The 18,014-nt window shown below is 43.7% G+C and overlaps 1 protein-coding gene and 1 pseudogene across 1 annotated transcript in view; both read right to left on the bottom strand.

Annotated features, from left to right (window-relative positions):
• The window catches only part of UBE2F (ubiquitin conjugating enzyme E2 F (putative)), a 90,830-nt gene extending 73,235 nt beyond the window's left edge, over positions 1-17,595 (bottom strand). The window contains exons 1-2 of the mRNA XM_027875358.1: positions 17,521-17,595; positions 12,224-12,357 (exon numbers count right to left, since the gene is read on the bottom strand). Of these exons, the coding sequence (XP_027731159.1) occupies positions 12,224-12,341 (118 nt within the window). The 5' untranslated portion in view covers positions 12,342-12,357; positions 17,521-17,595. The remainder of the gene's footprint in view (positions 1-12,223; positions 12,358-17,520) is intronic.
• Positions 5,595-5,989, bottom strand: LOC114052587 (annotated as a pseudogene).
• Positions 17,596-18,014: the final 419 nt, after the last annotated feature.

Below are 18,014 nucleotides of genomic sequence, written 5' to 3'. Positions count from 1 at the left end.
GTTTTTTCACCAGATATTTAAAGGAGCAGATGCCAAAGAATGCAGAAAAAATCAATAAACATGAAGACCCCAAAAAGTGATAGAGCGAACACTGCTGACCACTGATGTACATGCTTATCTTCTCATCTTTGTGGGAATGATCTAAATGCATACTGAGGGTATCACTGATGAAAATCAGAAAAGGGAACAGGCAGGATTTCACAAATGATGTTCTCTAGCAAACCACATCTTCAAGGTCACATAACTGGCTGGAAGATTCCAAGAATACAACAACCCCCTTTATTGTGTGTGGATTTTAAAAGGCATCTGACTCAGTAAAGCAACGTGGCCTTTACAGGCTCTCCCCAAACAAGGAATCTAAGCACGTGAAGAACATACAAGAAACGAGACCAAGGCCATCACTCCGTCAAAAGGAAGACGCGTGCTGCTCCAAGGGCTCGGCCATCTTTCGGGGATGGCTTGCACAACGTCCAAATGAAAAAGCAAGGTCTTATCAAACGACAATGAGCTCAACCACGTGATGCTAACTGCTAATATAGTACTGTGTCAGCTGCACAAAGTCCAAGACCTTTATGGGTCTTCAAGGGAGCTATGAATATTCTTTTAAAACTCTTCTTTGAAGGTAATTGTCAACAAACACAAACATATCAAGACATAAAAAGAATAAGAAAGAGTACTGTGTAAGAAACTGTGAACTTCTGTTAAGGCCGGTTTGTTTTTAAAGAGGTAAATCTCCCTTTCCAGGCTATGGACACATTATTCCCCTGCACATTCTCTATAAGCCAGCTATACTAGCCTACTTGCTGTTACACACTCTCTCGATCCTCCCTTCTTTCCCTCTCTCTCTCCCTTCCTTTCTCCTCACCTCTGACTCCGAATCCCTGGTTTCTCTCGAGACTTTGCTCAAGCATCACCTTCCGCAAGAGGCCTTTTCTCTTCCCCTTGAGCTGGCCTACAGTGTCTTGACTAGTAAAGAGCACTGGGCCTGGAGTCGGAAAGAATGTTTCCTCATTCAATGCTGCCTCAGACACATCCCAACGGTGTGACCCTGGGCAAGTCACTTAGTTTCTACCGGCTTCAGTTTCCTAATCTGTAGGATGGAGATAACGATAGCACCTACCTCTCAAGGTAAATGTGAAGACACAAGGTAATATTTGTAAGGTGCTTCACCAATGACTAATTAGCCTGACTCTTCTTCTCTAAGATTCCTTTCCACGGTATCCTGGATGCGGCTGCGTATGTGCTATTGTCTTCCCACCAGGACGTCAGTTTCTAGAAGGCAGGAGCTGTTTCACCTTTAGTTATAGGCCACATGTGGAGTGGGAGAGGCAATGGGAACCCTGAGGTTTAGGGGGAAAGCCACGTTGGAAGCGTGAGAGGGTAGGAGGGCTGGGCAGAGGCAAAGTCAAGCTTGGTCAACTTTGTGATTTAATGGGGGCAGCTCCTACAGAAATTCACCCCCCCCCCCCACACCAATGCTGCCTTTGGCAGACATGTTGTAAACTACTGGCATCTGATAAAAGTAGACTGAATCAGCTATCTACAAAGACAGAGCCTGAGAAAGGGGGTCTCTTGTTAACGGTGACTCACAAAGAATCTAAACTCACAGAATTTTTCTTCTTTCTGTAAGATTATGCAGTAAATCAGACAAACATTTATAAATGAAGGTAAGAGAAATATCCTCAAGGAAACGAAAAGAGGTTGGCTAAATTAAGGAAGGGGGAAAGAAAAAGGGCAGAGAGGGAGCTGACCAGTTTGAAAAATGCTTAGGGGGCCCTGTAGGATTCAAGCCAGAAAGGAACACTGGATAACCACCCAGTGGAAACTCTGGAATGTTCTACCAACCTCAGGCACAAACTGAAAGGATACTGAGAATACAGATATGCGCCTGACCAGGAAGCTCCAGGGGTATCAGAGATGTGCCAAAAAATTGCAAAGAGGCAAACCATCAGCCATTTCTATCCCATATAGCTCCAAAAACCACAAGTCCAAATAAGTTCACATCAAGTGAACAAGACAGTCCACCTATCGACAATTCTACTGTGACCACAGAAGATGGTTCCCAGGGGTAGCTAGGTGGCGCAACAGATAGAGCACCGGCCCTGAAGTCAGTAGGACCTGAGTTCAAATCTGGCCTCAGACCAAACACTTGACACCAGCTGTGTGACCCTGGGCAAGTCACTTAATCCCAACTGTCTCAAAAAAAAAAAAAAAAAAAGAGGGTTCCCAGTCAACTCTGTAGAATAAAGATCTGCTTCAAAGCGCATTAAGCAAAGCTTATCACAGAAATTGACAGCCAGCTGGTCTGGGTCACAAAGCATGCTGGGGAGAAGGCGGAGCCAAGATGGCAGAGCAGTGGGAAGAAGCAAAGATCCCGTCCACCAAACCCCATTCAATATATCAAGAGATAATAACTGGAAAGTGCTCAGCACAGTGCCGAGCATATAGCAGACGCTCTATAAACACTGTTGTTGTTTTACTTTGGACAGGCCTAATTCTTAAGAACTCTTTCTTGAAAACAAACCAAGGTTTGCTGCTTTCCAACTTTAGCCCAGGGTTTCTAATCCTGCCTTCTGGGGCCCACAGAACAAGGCCAATCCCTCTTTTACAGGACAGTCCTTTCCACACTGGAAAAAGGCCATCATGTCCCTTCCTACTCTTCTCTTCTCCAGTTCCTTTGGCATGAACTGGAGGCCCAGAGAGAGGCAGTATGGTACACTGGCAAGAACACTAGGTTTAGGTGAAAAGATCTGGGTTTGAATCTGGGTCCTGCCATTTAATACCGATGTGATCTTGGGAAGGCTGTTTCCTCAGCCACAAAACGAAGGGCTTGGATGGAGGGCCTCCAACTTCTCTGCTACTTCCAACCTAGGATCCTGGTTGTCTTTGTCTGGGACACTCACCTAATGTGATACTCAGAAATGAAAAGAGATTCTAGATGTGGCCTGAGAAGGCCAGAGGAGCTTAGAACCCTCACCCCCTTACTCCTGGATGTAGAACTCTTTTAATGAAGCCTTTCTTGGCTATCATCTCCCTCTACTGACTCATTCCGAACTGGAAGTCCACTAAAAACACCAGATTTTTTCAAAGAAACTGCTGTCTAATCATGTCTCCCCCATTTGGTACAGAAGCCCATTTTAAGTGTCAGATGTTATGATTATTTATTCTGCTCACATGCGTCTTATTCAATTCAGCCCAATGTTTTAGCAGGTCAAGAACGTTTGGGATCCTCCCTCTGGCTATCCCTTCCAGCTTTCTCTCATTAGCTAATCTAATCAGCATACCAACATGCTTCCTCCAAGTTACCGATGGCCAACAACAGAGTTCTGGAACACTCCACTGGAGACTTTGTTCCGTGGTGATCTGGGATCACCAACTACTACTCTTTGGATTCAAGCACTGAACCAGTTCCAAATCTATCTAACTGTATTATCATCTAATGGAGCCATTGAATCGACAAGGAGAAAAATCTGTCCTGGACTTGAGTCTCACCATAAGGAGGATATGGTTGCTGGAGTAGATGTGATGAGAACTTTGGTGGCAAATAAGACTTGGCCAAATAGCTGGCTAAAATACTTTTATCTCCTGTACACACCAGATCTGCTGGTCAAAAGGAAACAGATTTAGTTTGGCATAAACTACTCTTGATGAGGCCATGCTCTAAGTCTGTGATTCCTACTTCCTTTTCCAGATTTTCAGTAACCATTTATATAATTAAAACCTTCAAGAATTTAAAGTCAGATTGCCAGAAATTAAAGTCAAAATGGTGGCCTATAATGGTCTGAATTCTCTTCTCTCTTAAAAAACAAAAACCAAACAAATCCGGACACCACCTTGTTCTTCTCCATGTCTTTGCTACACCTCCTGTTTTATAAGATCTTTTGAAGGTCACTCCCAGGGACTCAGCAATCACACCTGCCAAGTCTTTCAGTACCAGAGGGTGTAATTCATCTGGATCTAGTGACCTGAACTCATTAAGGGCAATCAAGTGCTCTCTGCCTCCCTGCTTATCTTGGCCATCAATACCCTCTTGGCCATTTTCTCTTGGTCCATCTCAGTCCAAAGAATATTTGTTCTCCTTGCCAGAGAAAACAAGCAAACTCTGAGTTCTGCAACTTTGCCTTCTGTCCTGTTATCATTGGTCCCATCTACCTGAAGCTGACTTTGTTCCCCCTGGATCTCTTCTCTAGCCTCAAGCTTACTCTGAGCTTGGGCTCCTGGCACTATGCTTACACCTCCATGTCACCCCTTTGTACTCATCTCCTATCTCCTGTCCTTGCTTCCATCTTCTTTATGTTTAAAAAAAAAAATCTAAGCTCCCTGCACACCCACATGTGTCTATTTAGACAATGTTCTTTTCCCTCTTCGTCAGAACTGTTTCTTTGTGTGTTCAGAGATTTCATTTTTGAGCTTCCTATCCTTCCTGGGATGAATATGCCTGTAGATGTCTGGTCCACTGGATTCTACCTAGCCTTCCTCTGAAACCTGTGAAACTGTTCCTGCCAAATCTACAGTATACGCCAAACTATGACTGGCTTTTCTCTTGTCTGTGACAGACTTGGAAACAGAGCTGTTAATTCCCACCAAACCTGCCCTGGCAATGGTGTTCTGAATACCGGTGAGAGTCAGGTAACATGACAGATTCAATGCTTGCTGATTCTGTGGCTCTTACCCTTATACCTCATATGGAAAGTGGCCAAGCATCCTTACAGCGACCACCATTACAAATGCAGGATACATGGCTCTCGTAGCCACTGGGGGCAGCTAGGAAGAACAATGGAGAGAGCACTGGACCTGGAGGCAGAAAGACCTGAGATCAAATCCAGCCCAACACTAGTTGTGTGACCCTGGGTTGAGTTCTCTCATCTGTACAAAAGGATAAAATGAAAAAAAATATTTGTAAAGTACTTTGAAAAGCCTTAAAGTGCCACATAAAGGCTAGCTATTATTATCAGCCTGTAAAGAGCAGAGGTCCTCGCCCAGCTAACTAACTTTTCCTGTGAAGAGCAGGGTCGTGTAAAAGAACAGGAAATGTTTTTTCTTGGGGAAACTTTGATCTGGTCCTTTGAGGTGCTGGCTAAAGAAGAAAGGGGACCCTAACCATCCTAATGGTCACGTCATGGTGAAAGAAGGCAAAGAAGGGGTGCAGGCTCAAAACAGTATCAAAAACAAAGAAACCCCACCAGACTTGACCACACCTATGACCTCCAGGGAGCAGTCCTTCCAGATTTTATTTCCACAACAGGAAGGAAGAAGCAAAGGAAAGAATCTGAGAAGACCCTTCAAGGCTGGAGTTAGCCATTTGGGTCCTAACAAAGTAGATCTGAAGCTTCCTAACACCAGAGATGATCCACGCCAATAATATATTGAGGCTTTCCAGATGATGTAGGGCATTTTCTGTACTATACCTCATCTGGGTGAAATCTATTTTGCCATGGCAATAAGAAATTACAAGTATCATTAAAAAAACAAAAAACCTAGTCTACATCATCATTCAAATGTTTTTTTTTATAATTCATAAAGTGAAAAAAATTCATAAATTATATTCGTAAAATGTTTCATTCATCTGAATACTGTCTTAAAAATGCAAAGCCCTACAGAAAAAGCTCCACGTAATTTTCAGTTCCTGATCCTCCCTTATCTTGACTAATCTGGAAATAATAAAGTTCATAAATCTCCTTGTTACATGCAACCACAAAAAGCCAACCACGAACATTGATCTTCTTAAAATATTCTTGGGAGGGAATTTTAACTACCTTTTGGAACACTGTTTCTCAGATACAACTATGATCTCATTCTTGAAGCATTCAATATGATCAGCAGATTTGCAGTTTTTCCATTGTCCTTAACCTCCTCCTTTACAAGCTGTCCAAAATTCCCAGAATCAAAGATTCCACTTTTACTCAATATTCCATTTCCATCTCTTAGTCTTCTTGTCTTTGGCAGCACCATCTTGGATACAAGACAAGAAGAGACAGCTAAATTTCATCTACTTGCCAAAGTTTTCTGAAAGGCAACTGGAGGAGATGCATAATTTTACCAAACATCTTTCTAAGAAAATTGATCTTTTCTCGTTCACAACTAAAGATAAAATCACACAGTCCACTCAAATAGCAATTGATATCTGAGATATCAGAATATAAACTTCAAACTGAATACCACATTGTTCTCCTAGAAGACATTTACTTACAGGTAAGATTCTTGCCATGAATCCAAGGTATAAACACTCTCTATAAAACACAAGTAGTGTTCCATAGCCAAAGGTATCTGAAAGGCTATTCTTACTGAGTGGCCATTTAGCCTGTAACTTTCAAGGCCACAACTTGCTTTAGAGACTTGCTAGCCAGAAATCAAGACCACACATACGAGGTCTTGGTAGCCCATGTGGCTGATTCTACAGAACCTTGAGGCACTCTCACCTGACACTTAGCACAGAGGAGGAGCTTAATAAATGCTTGGTGACTCTCAGGAAAGGTCACTCAATCAGGCTCATTCATGTGGATCCAACACTTATTGGTAGAAGGAAGACTCAGACATTCTTGCTGAAATATAGACATTCTTGCTATCTTTGGGTACTTAAACTACAGTATGCAAACATCTCTTAAAAGTGGTTTTAAAAAAACTGTCATACTGTATCAATTTTGAGATTGCAACTCCCTATCTTGCCCAGACTATAAAACCACGGCCACTCCAGGGCTTGATCCTACCATGGATTGGCACAGAAGTTTTAACCTGCTCCCAATGTCCCTCTTTAGGCAGCCTTAAAAAGTAGAGCTGTCCAAATGGAAAAGGAGTGACCAAAAGGTCATTGAAGAAAATAATTCCTTAAAAATTAGAAAGGAGCAAATGGAAGCCAATGACTTTATAAGAAATCAAGAAACAATAAAACAAAACTAAAAGAATGAAAAAAGAGAAGACAATGTCAAATATCTCACTGGAAAAACAACCGACCTGGAAAATAGATCCAGGAGAGAGAATTTTAAAATTATTGGATTAGGTGAAAGCTATGATCAAAAAAAGAGCCTAGACATCGTCTTTCAAGAAATTATCAAGGAAAACTGCCCTGATATTCTAGAACCAGAGGGCAAAATAGAAATTGAAAGAATCCACCAATCACCTCCTGAAAGACATCCCCAAAGGAAAATTCCTAGGAATATTAGAACCAAATTCCAGAGTTCCCAGGTCAAGGAGAAAATATCGCAAGCAGCCAGAAAGAAACAATTCAAGTACTGTGGAATCAGGATAACACAAGATTTAGCAGCTTTTATATTAAGGGATTGGAGGGCTTGGAATATGATATTCTGGAGGTCAAAGGAACTAGGATTAAAACCAAGAATCACCTACCCAGAAAAACTGAGTACAATTCTTCAGAGGAAAAAAATGGACATTCAATGAAATAGAGGACTTCTAGTATTCGTGATGAAAAGACCAGAGCTGAATAGAAAATCTGACTTTCAAATAAAAAACTCAAAGAAACATGAAAAGGTAAACAGGAAAGAGAAATCATAAGAGACATATTAAAGTTGAACTGTTTACATTCCTACCTGGAAAGATGACATTTGTAACTCATGAGACCTTTCTCAGTATTAGGGTAGTTGGAGGGAATATTTATATATTGATAGAGGGCACAGGGTTAGTTGAATATGAAGGAATTATATCTAAAAAGTAAAATTAAGGAGTGAGAGAGGATTGTACTGGGAGAAGGACAAAGGGAAAGGTAGAATGGGGTAAATTATCTCACATAAAAGAGGCAAGAAAAAGCTTTTACAGTGGAGGGGAAGAGGGTGGAGGTGAAAGGGAATGAATCTTACTCTCATCAGATTTGGCTTAAGGAGGAAATAACATACACACTCAATTGGGTTTGGAAATCTATCTTACCCTACAGGAAAATAGGGTGAAAGGAGATAAGGGGGGGGGGAATGACAGAAGAGAGGGCAGATTGGGGGAGGAGGTAATCAGAAGCAAACACTTTTGAGGAGGGACAGGGTCAAAGGAGAGAACAGAATAAACAGGGGGTGGGATAAGATGGAGGGAAATATAGTTAGTCTTTCACAACATGACTATTACAGAAGTGTTTTGCCTGACTACACATGTATAACCTATATCGAACTGCTTGCCTTCTCAGTGAGGGTGGGTTGGGAGGGAGGAAAGGAGAGAATTTGGAACTCAAAATCTTGTGGAAGTGAATGCTGAAAACTAAAAGATTAATTAATTAATTAATTAATTAATTAAAAAGAAAAAAAAATCCACCAAAAAACAAGGAGGGCTCTCTGATGTCTGTGATGGGAAGAAAAGAGAAAGGACAGGAGAAAAACTTCCAGGGAAATAGCATTATAGATTTGTAAACCCAGAGAAAGGGACTGAAGAATCATTTTAGGGATAGGATATGGCAAAACAGAATTAACCGCAAAACTGAGTAAGTCTTGGAAATCTTGCTAGACTGAAAGAATCAAAACAAAACAAAAAAAAACATGATTTTGGTGGTTAGAAGCTTAAGTATACGATTTGTTTTTGGTGAGCTACCTGTTACAAATGAGAGAAAAGTTCATTTTTCTCTGGGTCAGTGACAAAAATACACACTGGCCTCTATAAAGACAAAAGTCGGGTCAAGTGTATGGAAGAAAAAAACCAAAAAACTATAAAGGAATGTATAGAATGGTTCCTATGAGACAAGTTCTGCCTTCACACCTGACCTAGAGACTGGATATTTCCAGATTGCAAAGTTTTACATTTTGCTAATAGTCAGGAATATTCCAGAATTCATTTTCTTGGAAAGGAAGAAACATTCTAGAATTATGCACTTTCGGGGGAATGGGGCCCTTTCTAATGATATCTGATATCTGTTTTATACATGGTGAGAGACATGTAAATTATGAAATAAAAGTGGATACATTTATAAAAAAATAAAAATTCAACAAATAAAGTGTACCAGAACCAGAGCATTACCACGGACTAAACTATTGCTCACAACTGTGCAGATACAACACTGATCCAGAAAAACAAAACAACAACATTTTAAAATGGATGTTACCATATGAAATACTCAATCTCTAAGCTACGTGAAAAGTTGCTAGAGACCTAGCTACAGAGACCTAGTGAAAGAAATGAGAACCCCTCCCCCAGTCACGCTGCCTGTTACGGGAGCTGTCCTGAAGATGACTTCAAGGAAGCCTTCAGAAGATAAGCTTATACCTCAATACTTTTATTCAATTATGAAGAATACTTGCTTTGTCCACCTATGCAGTAATCCAGGGAATATTAACTTAAAAACAAAAACAAAAACAAAAACAAAACAGCAGGATAGTGACTTCTCTCAGAACTATTTCCATTTAACTCCACAGAGAAAATGAGAAGGTGCTCATCAGAGCTGCTGACAGCCAATGATGCTTGTAGAGACGCACCATTCTTTACAAAACCCAGGATTTCCTTTGGTCCCAACAACCGTCTGTCATTGGGAGCAGACACTCTGGGCATTTTTATTCCCATTTTGCTCAATGGCCAATGGCCAGCAAATGGCTGAGGTGGATACAGAGCCAAGGTCTCTCCAAGGTGCTCTGTCCACTAGACCTGCTGCCCCAATTAAGGCTGAAAGAGAGGGGCAGTGGGGCAGCCAGGTGGTGCAGTGAATTGAGCACTGGCCCTGAAGTCAGGAGGACCTGAGCTCAAATCCGGCCTCAGACCAAACACTTGACGCTTAGTAGCTGTGTGACCCAAGTCACTTAACCCCAATTGCCAAAAAAAAAAAAAAAAGAGAGAGGGGCAGAGAAGGAACAGGGAAGGAAAAGGACCACTAGATGTACTACCCAGAGCTCAACTAGCCATCTCCATTCTTACAAGGGAGAAATCGCACCCAACACTCAGAAATAATGCATTTTTTCTCCTCTCATCAGATAGTCCTCGGGACCTGTAATCGCATGTGAGAAATGTGTGTCAATTTGGAAATCTATGCCAAAATGAACAGATCAATCAGATCCTTCTGCTCCTGGGTCATCCAGCAAGGACCTCAAATACACATGCCAGACTCCTCCTCGCCTACATCTTGTCAAACCTTGACTCTCGTTGCAGAGAGGCCTCCCCACCTCTTCCATCTGGAGTTACAGTCAAATCAACGCAAAGAATGTCTAGGGACAAACTCTTAACTTTGTGTGCATCAAGGAAGCTATGAGCACTCTCCCAGCATCGCAATCACTAAACGCTTCCTCTCCTGGAGTACCATGATGGAGAGGCTCCATGAAGGACAAGTGCTCCCAGGGGCTGCTTTCCATTGCCCGGTCTACCTGCATAAACCTGGTACTAAATTCTCTGTCATTGTACTGAAGGATGCCAGCTCCAAACACCATTCTAGAGTTCAGGTTTCACAACATCTAAGAGACTTAGCTATAGTAAAAGCAGCTAGGTTTAGTCCACTGGCTTTCCAGTAACTGAAGCTGGAAATTGTAGAGGGACATTCAGAGGATCCCAGAGCTGGAAGGCACTACGCCCAACCTGGATCCTCTCTGCAAAACCCTCAGGAGCTCATCACCCAGCCAGTGCTTGAAGACCTCACAGGGGGAGGGGCCCAGGGCCTCCAGAGACTCCCCACTGCCCAGAGACCGGCGCCTGAGCTGCTGTGCTCTCGGTGATCATAGCACTAGGAACCCAAATATCTTGAGTCTGTGGACAAAAGCTGTTTCACATCTGTTTCAAAGCGGTTTCTCCCAAAGGCCAAGCACGCGCCTTACTTCCCACGCGGCCGGGTTCAGCAAATGCAAACATACTTTTTTAATCAAAGCAAAATATGAAACACAAAGGTAAAACTACTGCCAGTTACAAGCTCTCAGGGGGCAGGGTTCCTCTCATATCTTTGTGTCCCACGGGCTCTAAACAGGCCTTGGTGCTCCAGGAAGTCGGCTGAATGAATGCTGAAAATATGCAACCTCTTCCAAACGGAAAGGGTCTAGGACTGACGTTCTGGATGAGTTCCACCATGAATACTGTCCATTAACACAAGAACAACAGTAGTTTTAGGTGACTCTTCATGTTAACCTTCCAAGAAAATCTTACTTTGTTTGAGATGTTCCCGAGTTTGAACCTCAGAGCTTGAATGGCCCTCAGGGTTCAAGTGTCCAATCCCTTCATTTTCTGATCAGACCCAAGAGACAAAGTGTTCCGCCCAATATCATGCAGGAAGTTAGGGAAGGAGGTAGGATTAGAACCCAGGTCTCTTGACTCAGGCAACAAACATTTATTAAGCACTTACCACATGCCAGGTACTCTGCTAAGCACTGGGGATACAAGGAAGGTTAAACAAAACAAAAAGAGTGAGTCCTTGCCTCTAACAGAAGAGACCACGTGGACGTGGACATGATGAAGAGCTCGGGGTTCTATGTGGCTCTGGAGGGAGCAGGGAGCCTCTGGAGCTCATCGAGCAGGGGGTGACAGGCGCAGACCTGTCATTTATCATTTATTTATTTATTTATTTATTTATTTTTTAAAGGCAACTGGGGTTAAGTGATTTGCCCAGGGTCACACAGCTAGTAAGTGCCAAGTGTTTGGTCTGAGGCCGGATTTGAACTCAGGTCCTGCTGACTTCAGGGCCGGTGCTGTATCCACTGTGCCACCTAGCTGCCCCCAGACCTGTCATTTAGAAAAGGCAGCTGGGCAGCTGGAGTTGGGCGGCTCCTGCGAGCATCCAGCTGAGAAGCAGGCAAGGCCCGGGCCAGGCAGTGGCTGTGGGGGCAAAGAGAAAGGGCAATGGATAAGTCTCACACTTTTCCTACTACACCCCACACGGCACCCCTCTGCAAACCTTAGGTGGGAGCTGTGTGGCAGTGGAAGGAACCCTAGATCTAGAATCACAAGGCCTGGCTTCAAATCTGGATCCGCTGCTTACCAGCTGGCATGGCCTTAGGCAAGTCTCTGCCCTTTCTAGGTCTCAGTTTTCCTCATCTGTAAAATGAGGGGGTTGGACTTGATGGGCTCAGGCCCCTCCCAGCTTTAACGGCTGACTAGGACATTTAACATAGGGCAGCCTTTTCTTGGCAATCAGTGCCAGGGCATCATGCCTGCTCCCTCCTCTGACGCAGGCAGCGCTTCGGGGTGATCTCCAAGGTCCCTGCTGCCTGCAGAGCCCGGACTAGGAAGTGGGGAGGCTTTGAACTCACGCTCTCAAACAAGCCCCTTCGTTCAGCCACAGGCTGGTCTGACTTCCTTCAACGAGCCAAAGTGTGTTTTGACTGATTACCTTTAACAAGCAGTTTGTCCCTCACAGACACTCTCCGTGTGGAGTCCGAGGCTGCGCTAGATGGACGGGATCCTTTAACGCCCTCATCCCTCTTCAATTTGCTCGCCAATGTGAGCATTACTGCTACCTTTACCCTGGAACAAAGAAAGGAACAGAAGCAAGGTGAATTACCTTCAGGTCAACCATAAAAGATTGACAGGTTTCCTGTAATGGCGGGAGCGGTGAGCCTCATTTACCAGGAGCCCGAGGACAGCCCCAGTGGTAAAATTCCTGTAAGCATAATGCAGCCTCAGGAGACCCACACCAACTACCATGTAAGAACTCCTGGAAGGAGGATGGGCTTGTGGCTGTCATGAAGAAGACATTACAGAAAGCCTGCCTGGGAAACACAAAGGTCTGTACCACTGCCTCCCACCACCATTAGCCACGAGGATCCTCCCGTCAGGGGCTCCCTTCCTCTTAATATCTTTCTGCCAAATGTGCCCTCTATAAAGTATCTACTTCAAGCAACAATACCCAAAGCAATCTCTCCCAACAGGAACAGAGAGAGCTGCCCAGGAACGACTGAAGCCCTATCTGCCATATAAGCACAGCATACCTGGTAGAAACTCTAGCTTCTACCCATGTGTTGACACAGAGCTCTGAAGAGCTGTCAGGTGCACATGGAAAGGCAAATTTCAACCAAGGGAATGGGCAGAGTTAACACTCATTTCCTCTGGCTAAAATCAGCGTGGGCCCATTTCTATGTATATTGAGGCTGGCCACCTGGATAGTACTGAGGAGCCATCCCCAGAAGGTCAAGCCCCTTTGGTACACAGAGTAGGCACGGGCACAGAGGAAAGGAGACCGCAGCAGGAAGCCAAGGCTGCAGCCCTGGCCCTGCTGGGCCCATTGTCAACATTATCAGGCCGAGGCCCCACAGAAGGCTTTTTACCTGAACTGGACACTTAAAATGCTTTTATTAAAAAATCCTATCTAAGCCCTCATGAAGAATCACTGCCCATTTAAGGAAAACAGCTAAGGACAAGTGACAGGCTTTTCAGACATGATGTTTCTCAAAGTTTTAAGTATAACTAAGTACATTTAATACAATCTATCCCGTCTTAATATGAAATGACAAGCAGGAGGGGAATTTTGTTTCAAAGTCCAAGTTCCCTTTGGCTGGAGGGGAACTCCTTTCTCCTCATCACACCCTTAGTCAGAGGCAGGAAGAAGACGCTTTCTGAGTCAAGGGGATTGTGCAACAGCTTCTACCTTGGCCATTTCCTTCCACCCCCTCCCGTCCCATCACCCTGGCAGCCACTCCCCCAGGCTCGGGACAGCCGAGCACATCTGGAACCACATGTGTGGCAGGCAGCTTAGCTGAGCAGACCTGTCTGGTGGTAAACCAGAAAACAGACTGCCAACCTGTTTGTATAGTGATAAAAGGGAATTCATCTTAGACCACAATGATACACTTTACCCAATTAGAATTTAGTAATGAGACTCAAAATCAAACTACCTCAGGACTACTACTTCAGTGGACGTGAAGCCACATTTAGGTAAAGAACTTCCATCAGCAAAATAGCTGCCTGAGAAAATGAGAGAAGAGAGCCCAAGGTCTCATGGGAAAGGCCCAAGGCACTGTCTGAAGGGATAATGAAATAAATATCCTCAAATTTCTTACAAGATGAGGGGTCTACACTCTCTGTTTCTACTTCTTCCCTCTTAGTAATGAGTGCTCCCTAATGCTCTTTCCTCCCATAGTTTAAACTATCACCTCTAAGCAGATGATTCCCAACTCTTTATCTGGATTCCTGACCTCTCCCCCAAATTTTATGATCATATTTCCAACTGCTTCCTAGATATCCCTGAGAGGTGCACGGGGAGGGGAAGGAGCCAAGGCCTTGGAGGCAGGGGATCTGCCTGCATTTAGATCCCAGCTCTGCGGCCTGACCAGGTCAGTCCCTGGCCTTACAGGCCTGCTACGTGCTCACCTATAAAATGAGCGAGCTAGACAAAATGACCTCTAGATGTCCTTCCAGCTCTAGATCATATCAGCTCCAACCCTAGGACCCAACACTCGAAGCTCAATGTTTAAGCTCACATTTGCATTTCCTTTAAAATTTGATCATATTCCTAACCACTTTATATCTGTTGACAGATCTCTCAGAATCAGTCACATTGTGGTCATTTTTTACTCTCTTCCCACCCACATGTATCCCATTGACTATTCTGCGGCTGCCAGCCTACTCCTATTGGACTATTAGAAGGACTCCTCTGTATCTCCCCCAATCCATCTTGCAGGTCACTTTATGAAGTGAGGCCTCTGATCACATCATTCACCTTCTCAAAAACTCTCACCTTGAAACAGCTTAGGACTAGACTAGAAGTGAAACCAACCCAACAGACATTCATTAAACACCTGCCTTGGGAAGCCGTCTATACCAGACAATGGAGGGCAGAGATACCAAGTTTAGATAAGGCCCTAGTTCACCTTAGGGGAGAAGAGAGCCAAAAGGATACATTATCTCAGTGCTTTAGAGACTTAGAAAACGTAGCATCATATGAGGTCCAAAGGAAAGATGGCTGTTTATAGACTCAGGGAATCTGGGAAATCTTCCCAGAGAAGACGGCACTAAAGTAAGATCCATTAAAGGATGGGCAGAATAGAGTGCCTGAAGAACTATGTACAGATGTTCTCAATATTACAGAGGAGGCAGCAACAAAAAAACATCCCAGAGAAAAAGAAGAGCAAAAAAGCTAAATGGTGGATGACGAGGCTTTACAAATAGCTGAAGAAAGAAGGAAACCAAAAGGGAAAGGAGAAATGGAAAGATACACCCAAGTGAATGCAGAATTCTAGGGAATAGCAGGAAGAGAAAAGAGGGTTTTATTAAATGAGTAATATAAAAAATAGAAAACAACAAAGTGGGAAAGATAAGATCTCTTTTAGAAAATAAGAGTTATCGAGGAAAAGTTTCACACAAAAATGGGCGTGAGAAAAGACAAAAATGGTAAGGACTTAACAGAAGTAGAAGAGATTAGGAAGAGGTGGCAAGAATACACAAAAGAACGAGACAAGAATAATTTTAACATCACTGACAACCGTGATGATGCAGTTACTGATCAAGAGCCAGACATCCCAGAGAATGACGTCAGGTGGGCCTCAGGAAGCACTGCTAACAATGTGGCTGCTGGTGGTGATGGAATCCAGCTGAGCTATTTAAAACCCTCTGAGATAGTGCTGTTAAAGTGCCGCACTTAATATGCCGCAATCGGAAAACTCAGCAGCGGCCACTGGAATGGAAAAGATCCGTTGACATTCCAATCCCAAAGAAGGGCAACGCCAAGGAATGTTGAAATTACTGAACAATTCTACTCTTTTTCTTTCTTTCCTTTTTTTTTTTTTTGGTGAGGCAATCGGGGTTAAGTGACTTGCCCAGGGTCACACAGCCAGTGAGTGTTATGTGTCTGAGGTCAGATTTGAACACAGGCATCTCAAATGAAACATGGGCTGGTGCTCTATCCACTGCACCACCTTGCTGCCCCAATTCCACTCATTTCACCTGCCAGCAAGGTTAAGCTTAAGATTCTGCAAGCTAGGCTTCAGCAACATGAGAACCAAGAGCTACCAGCGGAGCAGGCTGGTTTGTGAAGAGGCAGAGGAACTAGAGACCAAATTGCCAACATTCGCTGATTATGGAGAGAGCAAGGGAGTTCCAGAAAAACATCTGCTTCTGCTTCATTGACTGCACTAAAGCCTTTGACTATGTGGATCAGAACAAAATGTGGCAAGTCCTCAAAGAGATGGGAGGACCAGATCATCTTGTCTCCTGAGGAACCTGTATGTGGGTCAAGAAGTAACAGAACCGAACACGGAACAACTGATCGGTTTAAGTTTGGAAAAAGAGTACAAGGATGTATACTGACACCTTATTTAACTTATATGCAGAGGACATCAGGCAAAATGCCAGGCTGGACAAATCAAAAGCTGGAATCAAGGTTGCTGGGAGAAATATCAACAATCTCAGATACGTAGATGATGCCACTCTGATGGCAGAAAGTGAAGAGGGTGAAAGAGGAGAGTGCAAAAGCTGGCTTGAAGCTTAACATTAAAAAAAAAAAAAAAAGACCAAGATTTTGGCAACTGGTCCCATCATTTCCTGGCAAACAGAGGGAAAAGAAAGGGAAGAAGTGTCAGATTTTACATTCTTGGGCTCAAAGATCACTGCAGATGATGACTGCAGCCATGAAATTAAAAGACGTTTGCTCCTTGGAAGAAAAGCTTTGGCAAATCTGGACAGCAGACTAAAAAGCAGAGACATCACCTTGCCAACAAAGGTCTACATAGTCCAAACTATGAGTTTTTCCAGTAGCAATGTATGGCTGTGAGAGTTGGACTATAAGGAAAGCTGAGCATAGCAGAATCGATGCTTCCAAACTGTGATGCTGGAGAAGACTTTTGAGAGTCCCTTGGACTGCAACGAGATCAAATCAGTCAATGCTTAAAAGAAATTAATTCAGACTATTCATTGTAAGGACAAACACTGAGGCTGAAATACTTTGGCCACATAATGAAAAGGCAGGACTCGTTGGAGAAGACCCTGACGTTGGAAAAGATTGAAGGCAAAAGGAGAAGGGGATGGCAGAGGATGAGAGGGATAGATGGTGTCATGGAAGCGACAAATATGAGCTTGGACAGACTTCAAGAGATTGGGGGGGGCGGAGAAGGGATGGGTGTGCTGTGGTCCATGAGGTCACAAAGAGTCGGACACAACTGAACAACAACAAGGAATCAAGGGAGCATTTCAAGTACAAGGAACAGCATGAACAAAGGTAAAAGAGCTCAGTGATGTCAAACACATTCACCGGGTACAAAGTAGGCCAGCAGCTGTAGAAGATAAAGCCAGCAAGGTAGACTGGCATAGACTACAGAGGGTCTTAGAATGCCAGGCAGAGAGTGCCTCTAATCACGAGGCAACACAAAACCACAGAAGACATTTTTTAAAAGAAGAATGTCATCAGAAGAATTAGGGGGTAGGGCTGAGGAAGAGGCCATTCTGATAGTCTCGGTAGATGGTAATAAGTGCCTGGTGGGGGTCGGAGGCAGTAGGAATAGAAACAGACAGATGAAAGAAATGTCTCAGAGGTAGTATTTTACAGAACATTTGATTTTTTATTAAGGGGATTTGTTCTGTGAAATTTGGATTCAGTCAAAGGGCTGCACTTGAAGACCTAAACGGTCACATCTGGCCTCGAGGCTGCAGGTTCCCCACCCCGACTTAGGGGATATATGAGGTTATGACTCTGTTTACCTAGGTTTGTTCCACTGCCACTGAAGAAGCAGGGGATTATGGATCCATCTTCTCTTTAACTTTCATGGCCTGAGGGGAAGGTACAAGATCACAACATGTAAATGAACGCCTTCTCTGTCACTCTGATGTCACTTTGCCTAGAAGAGGGCTCGTGAGACTCCTAACAGGGGTTCAGGGCTTCTCTGGGGCCTGAACCTATGCTCGAGCCTAATACTAAAACCTAGGTTTTTACCTCCACGTTTCTGTGTTGTGATGAATACATATTTGACAGCAGTTACCGACCACGTGAACTCAGAGAAGAGAGATTTCTCTCATAACAAATGTGGTGATCCAGATGAAATAGGCTGTAAGGTTGGAAAGCCTGGGGCTTTCACTTCAGAAGTCCTCTGGGGCACACAAAGGTATGTTTACTTGGAGAATTTTGAAGAGGAAAAACTCAGCCAGGCCATAAAGACCACTACCTCTCCACCCTCAAAAAAATTCCCAGAAAGGGA

The sequence above is a fragment of the Vombatus ursinus genome, unplaced genomic scaffold (assembly GCF_900497805.2).
Source record: "Vombatus ursinus unplaced genomic scaffold, bare-nosed wombat genome assembly UNPS02014808.1, whole genome shotgun sequence".
In the NCBI taxonomy this organism is placed as follows: domain Eukaryota; kingdom Metazoa; phylum Chordata; class Mammalia; order Diprotodontia; family Vombatidae; genus Vombatus; species Vombatus ursinus.
This window is presented reverse-complemented; position numbering and strand designations above follow the sequence as displayed.